At 47.4% G+C, this 6,595-nt stretch overlaps 1 protein-coding gene across 1 annotated transcript; it reads left to right on the top strand.

The window, feature by feature from the left end:
- Positions 1-1,028: 1,028 nt before the first annotated feature.
- Positions 1,029-2,331, top strand: LAJ45_10756 (uncharacterized protein; the record flags this gene model as incomplete). The annotated part of the gene is made up of 3 exons (XM_046120272.1): positions 1,029-1,109; positions 1,239-2,112; positions 2,210-2,331. The coding sequence occupies 3 exons, from the start codon at positions 1,029-1,031 to the stop codon at positions 2,329-2,331; spliced, it is 1,077 nt and encodes a 358-aa protein (XP_045966500.1).
- Between the last annotated feature and the right edge of the window lie 4,264 nt (positions 2,332-6,595).

The raw sequence follows: 6,595 nt of genomic DNA, 5'->3' as shown, positions 1-6,595 counted from the left end.
TAGGCTCTGATACCGCGCCGATATAGAGCGGTACAAGGGGTCCTTTTCTCGCACTCTCTGCAGTAAGGACCCGGCCCGAATGTTTACCGTTTGCGGGCATGTTCACTGCCGCTAGTCGGCATGAGTGATACCCCATGACGTGACCGCCGTGTCTCTCGCAGCCCGCAATTTATAAGGGTGGAAATTCCCCTGAGGCTGGGAGGTGGGGTGCGGGCCCACCTGCATATAGTGCTTGGAGATCTGCCGTGGTATATAAGGAATCTCTTTATCAACTCCCGGCCTCCTCCTCCAGGCTTTTTCTCTGTTGTATATTTTATACCTCGCAGATCCACACCCATCATACCGGTCCCTACACCAGGTCAAAGGTCCCGACTAAGTATTATATAAATATATCGCTCTTCCCCTTGACGGGTAAACATCCCGAAACAGCCATTTGCATGGTTGATACATCGTTGGTTGCGTCCCAAACCCAACTTTAAGCTTTCCACCACAATAACAACCACAAGACAGCAACGCGATCATCATTATCATCATCATAATCAACGGTAAAGTTATTCCAGGCGACACGTATCAACAAAACCACCGTCAAGTGCGGTCCAAGGTTTCCAGGATAAATGTACCTAGTCAGTCCAAATATAATTTGATCACCACCAATCATGACCCCTCACTCGATCCCAGCACGAGAAAAAAAACAAATAACTCTCAGCCTCGTATCCGTCAAGCGAGCCGGAGTAAAACATATAGCACCCACGACCTATCGCCTTGTTCTGCACTGCCCATTGGCGTTCCCATCCCAATCCATGTTCAGCCTCATGCAGCCTCCTATTCCTGTAGAGTACCCACGGGGCACGCTTTCTAGAAGCGGGATTTACAGGTTTTAACTTTAGAGTTTTTTGCAATGTGGGTTGGCGAACTGGGGAGGTGTGCGAAACTTGTTAAATACGCCGGTACATGTACGTCCTGCACTTTTTCGAGATGGAAATCCGCCAGGAAGAAGCAAAGTAGCCGCAAAGCAAACCAAGCAAGTCATGGAGACTGAGGAGGAAGGCTTTCAGAAGTGGTGGTGCGAGGCAAAAATACTCTCAAACCCCGACATCAGCGGGATAGGTGTGAGTTGTTGTTATGCCCGCCCTCGGCCCCCCCCCCCCCCCACGTTGTTGCCTTCCAGCGTTCCTTTTTCCCCACAAACGCTAACTTGGAACCTATCCGCTAACTTGGGCTTATCACGACGACTACAGGTGATCTCTGCCTTCTTCGTGCAAGGCTTTCTCGCCAGCCTAATCGGCATCTGCATGTACTACTTCTCGGGCCGCTGGAATCGCCTCATCACCTTCCCGCCGCTCGCCTACAAGTACCTCCATGCTGGAGGGCGCCTTGGGGGCCTCCCCACGCTTCCGCGCTCCCTCCACCCCGCGAATCCGCTCCGCGCGGCGATGATGACAGACATCATCCTGCTGACCTCGGACATGCAGACCCTGTCTGGGATCGCCCTAATGGTAGCCTCGCTGTCGCAGTTCCCCAAGCTAAGTGCCTACCACGCTATCATGGTTGGGAACATGGCGTGGATCCCATCGCTATCACATCATCTGGCCATCATGTATGTTTGGGACGAGAAGCCGTATGGGCGCTTCAACACGGTGCGCTATGCGGCGGTGGCGCTGTATGCTGTTTTGTACGCCGTCTACTGCGGCTTGACGTACACGAGTGTTCGGCGGCGATGGGACCTCGAGCAGGATTGTTTCCGCGCGTGTAGTGCCAAGTATTGTGTTGGTAGCTACACTGAGCGGGACTCACTGCTGGGCTGGGTCCTGGTCAATCTTGTCTTTTTCGTGTGTGGCTATGTACCAACTATTTGCGGCCTCTTTGTAAAGATGTTCGTGAAAGGGTCGTGGCCGTGGATGAGGCTCGCTGGAGGCCTTGTGTTTTCAGCCGCCCTCTGTCTGCCAGTCATGATCTTCTGGACGGTTTTTACGCTGTGTGGCGTGTTAGGGTATCGTAAAGCAAACAGAGAGTTACTAAGTGAAGATGCGGAGGAGAGGTGGGGGTTTGGACAAGTTGTTGCGGTTGTATCGTTGCTGCTTGTGGTGTTTGAGTTTTGGAAGTCGTATGTTCGTAAGTTTCCCCCGTCTACAAATATGGCCTTTGAATAGATATGAAAGAATGTAAATTCATGAGAGAAAATAGTCTCAATGCTAATCAATGTTTGCAGAATATAATGAAACGAGTTCAGAGGAGGACCCGGCGCTTTGTAAGTGCACGTGCTTCTGCGGAAAGCGAGTCGATAGCTTTTCCACTGTGGAGAGTGGAGGCATGGTTTCTGTAAATTTTTGAGAGTTATATGTAGTATAATGTATGTATCGAATTGTAAATATCTTCCTGGGACGCTTCCCTAGAAGGAAAGCCGAAATTTAACAAGAGATGAGTGGAAATGACCTCAAATCTAAGTAAATTTATCCCAGTCAGCAGGAATTTGACACCGCAAACACATCTGATATATATTTTGAATAATTGTTTCGTTCTATGATGTTAGGTTTAGTGTGGCTTAGCGCTTTTACGATTACACACGGCCAAGAACTCATTCCAATGGCCGAGGTCAAGTATATATCACTCCCTATCGCAACTACTGATCGAGTCCTGTGCTAACTTGGTTACTTGTGTAAAGGAAAGTGAGGCCTATGCAGTCGATAGAAAGTACATACCATGCTCGACGCCTTTTCTTTTTGGCTGGATATTTCCTCCGTTGCAGGGATAATTGTGAGAAAATAAAAGTATCTCATTATATTACCTATTCCTTTACTTGTCCTTGTTAAGGGATACAACTTTGGGGGTCTTTCCTGTATTGGCCGTCGGTGTCGGTTGCCGAGGTAATTGATACCCACTATCGATATTTTAAAACTGGGTATCACTATACGTATATATAGCTTCTGAGAAGTGGCTCCTGCGGACCCGAAAGTGTGAGTACATTTGTAGATTCTCAGGTGCCTGGATTCAAATAGAGTGGCTTACCATGAGGGTTTTCAGATTGATCGAAAGATAGCACTAATGCTGGAAGAGATCGATCTTTACCAACGTGGATTCAACAAAAATTAAAAGCTTAACAGCACGTTCTGCAGTGTAGTGTGGGTGAGGGGTAGGTACGTCAACACAACCAATAAGATGTGCAGAATTTCTGTCCAAGCTCTCAACATGCGCATACAAAGCGTTCATGTAGAGTATCATAACTTCTATATTCAGAATCGAGGAATAACGATGCCATGATTTCAAAAAAGAAAACAGAATCGGAACCATTTTAAGTCTCGGGACGAATCTTGGGACGAATTTTGGGACGAACCGCCCTTACCATGTCCGAACCATATTCCATGAAGAGACTAGGTAACCCAACCTACACAACCGGGTAAATCCGTACGCACCGACGAATTGGATTCCACATTTGGATCAGATAGATGTGCTTCGCCACATATCTACCCTCTACATATCAGATCAGATCCCATCTCATCTCAAAGGATTGCAAGGTGTCCTTCCTCCCCAGGTTAGAAGAAAGTCTCAAGTGCCAATGATCCAGTGGCTTTTCGGGATCGACGCAACCCATGATAGGGGCACAGTACTTTCCGGGTCCGAGGGGCGGAAACCAGTGGGTCAGAAATGAGGTACGTGAGAGCCTCTCCCCCTTTTGTATGTGCCGTCGCGTATCTAGGGTAGGTGGGTAATAGAGTCTTAGACATGCTTTACCCAATCTTGCCGCGTCGTCTTGCCTTAAGTGATGGACCTGCCTGTCGGTTTCTTTTATTTTTTTGTGACCTGGACTTTTTCCTCAGAGCAATCTCCATATCGATTGCCTCTAGATGGCATGCGTGTAATGTGCCGGTAATGAGATTTCGGGTCTTGTCTGTCTGTCCGCATTCATATCCAGCTATATTTCATAACTCAACCCATCTCACAGGTACCGGAAGGTTGAACGTTAATCGATCAGCCAGTCATTCAGTTAGACCGTCCGGGGGTGATTGAGGCGGCGGATGGACGTGTGTTGGGGGTAATTGATCATGCGACTCGACTCTGGTTCTGGCTCTTGGTACTTGGGTTTAGGTATATCATACTTAGATACACAAATAGTCTTGGTGGGTTTTGTGGAGAGACAGCTCCGAAATCACCATCCATGGGGAGAGGCACTCTAGAAGTTCTCGAAGATGTGGGCAATCATCCGGAATTTATCTCATACCTGGGCTGCATATCTAGTGTATTTATGCAGCGGTAACAGAACCCCCTCCAGCCCTGACAAATCTCCGTAGATGGAGTTGAAAGTAGGTAGAACTGTACCTACGAAGAGAGTAACGTACTTAATCCTGTGGAGTATGCAGGTGTAACTATCCTGGACGTCCGCAGAATAGAGAAACTTCCCTTTTAGAAAAATATCCCCAAAGAGGGGACCCAAAATGGTCGACGCATCCCTATCAAAAAGTAGGAATCCTGAAAAGGGATCATAACAACACCCCTTCCATTCCAAGTTCCCACACCACTCATCATACTCGCACGTGATAAGAGTAGACCCAACAGATGCACGGGACGACATGCATGGTGCTGGTTTCTTTCTTGGTAACACATTTGTTCCTTCATTTGTTCGTTCTGTTTCTCCCTTTTTATTTCCTTTTTTCTTAGGCTCGGGATTGGATAGTATGTTGGGAAGCACCGGTAAGTTGTAACGGAAACTTAGTTTTTTATATGATTATGAATTTGGTCTGATTTGGTCAAGAAGTCTTGATTGCATACCATGAAATTTGTACTGCACTTGTTTTTGGAAACTCTAGACTCCGAGACTCGTAGAGTAGTTTTGTAAGTCAAGGTTCTTGACTATTTTTGGTACATCGGATGGCAGTTTCATGCACTGCTTTTTCTTCTCGACTTCCTTTTCTCCATGCTGAGTGGCCCTTAATGTAGGCCGGCAAGTCGTGATCGTGAGGATCGCGATAAGGCCTTTCCTTGGTTTTTCTCCTTCATTCCTCTATTTTGCCTAATGCTTTCTTATGCATATGTTGTTTCGGTCTTGGTTTTGTTTTTGATTTGTGTATCATAAAGAAGAAGAAGAACCCGGAGGCTTCCTGCACCGCACAGCACAACTGGCGTGATCCATCCCGACAGAGAACTTCTGTATGGCCTATGCAGGTAGTTTTCGTTTCGTGGGCACTACCTACGGCGGGACACCGACAAACAGGGTATAGAATGTGGTCCAAGCGGGGAATGAGGAAGAGAGTATTTGTTCTAGCGTGATAGAAACCTTCTTGTCCGATATGATACATGTATTGGCCGCGGGAGGGGCCGGGTTTAGATGGTGGGGGAAGGGGCAGAGCTCAAGTCATCTGGTACTCTACCTAGGTATTTAGCTGGAGGGAAGAATTTGCTCCAGGTGGAGGAGGTATGTAGGTGTTTCTTGTTGTTTCCTTTGCATGATGATCGTGATCTTTCTTTTCTTCTTTCCCCTTCTCTTGTTTTCTTCTTCCCTTCGTCTCTGGGTATTGTGGCGGGGCTATACTACCTTTGTCATGTCATGTCATATTGCACTGGGAGGGCGCCTTTACTTGACATTAAGTGAGAAATTGAGGCCACGCACGTCGGTTTCTTGGATGAGCCCTGTTCTATGGTACACGACAGCACGACAAGACTTCTATGGTCTGCCAGCTATATGACAGGACGGGTACAAGTTACTTACATATTGTTTTGACCGCCACCCCTTGTAGCTCAGAGGCCAAAGCTGACTGGCTGGTTGTTGTCGGAGTTTTTGAGCCGTGGATAGTGTTTTTGCCTAGGAAGTGTGCATAAGCTGTACCTACATATTATTCTTCAGCAGAATATCGTCAGGCTGCCTGCATACACATAGCACGTAAAGCATATTCGTACACTCGTAGAGTACGTGCTCTACATAACTTATAAGTAAATTCATATGTACCTACTCTACTCTACGAGTCTACCTCGAGTGTTTGGCACAGGTCGAATGTGCAGTTAGAGTACTCTAGAGTGCCTAGATACCCGATTACATGCAGTAATAATCTTACCCTGGAGAGAGTTCCTATTCTGTACATAGATGTACCATATGCAGTCCATCCACTCATCCACTCATCCACTGTTATTCTGGAGCTTCAACCAAGAGAGAGCAATCCGCCGAATGCTTGGCCATGAACGGGTAGGCCAAAGAGCCACAAGCGGCGCAAAGCGAGTTCTTTGGCTTTGCTGTAATACCTACAGCTCTCCATACTGTATCATCCCAGGCCCGATCTCAGGAGAGTTTGGATAGGGTAGCAATCTGTCTTTTTGGCTGTGACCCCCTTTCCTTCCTCTTACTCTCGCTCCAATTGATGCTGCGCTCTCCCACTTTTCCTCATTCTCCCCTCGCATCGCATCGCATCTAAATAGCCAACCAAACAGCTAGCCGTCGTTGTTGCTGCTCCCGTGCCTCTTAGCAGTATAATCCATAACTTATGTAGCGTAGGAGATCCTTCCATCATCCCCCAATAAGTTTTTACAAACGTTCAGCAAATTTATCTCCAAGTGGTCAGCCAGCTGCAGACTTCTCGAACGAGCTTGTAAAGGTTACACTTGATTCGCC

Source organism: Morchella importuna (assembly GCF_003444635.1).
Source record: "Morchella importuna strain M04M26 chromosome Unknown Morimp01GS050, whole genome shotgun sequence".
In the NCBI taxonomy this organism is placed as follows: domain Eukaryota; kingdom Fungi; phylum Ascomycota; class Pezizomycetes; order Pezizales; family Morchellaceae; genus Morchella; species Morchella importuna.
Note: the sequence above shows the minus strand (reverse complement) of the source record. Positions and strands in the feature narration are given on the sequence as shown.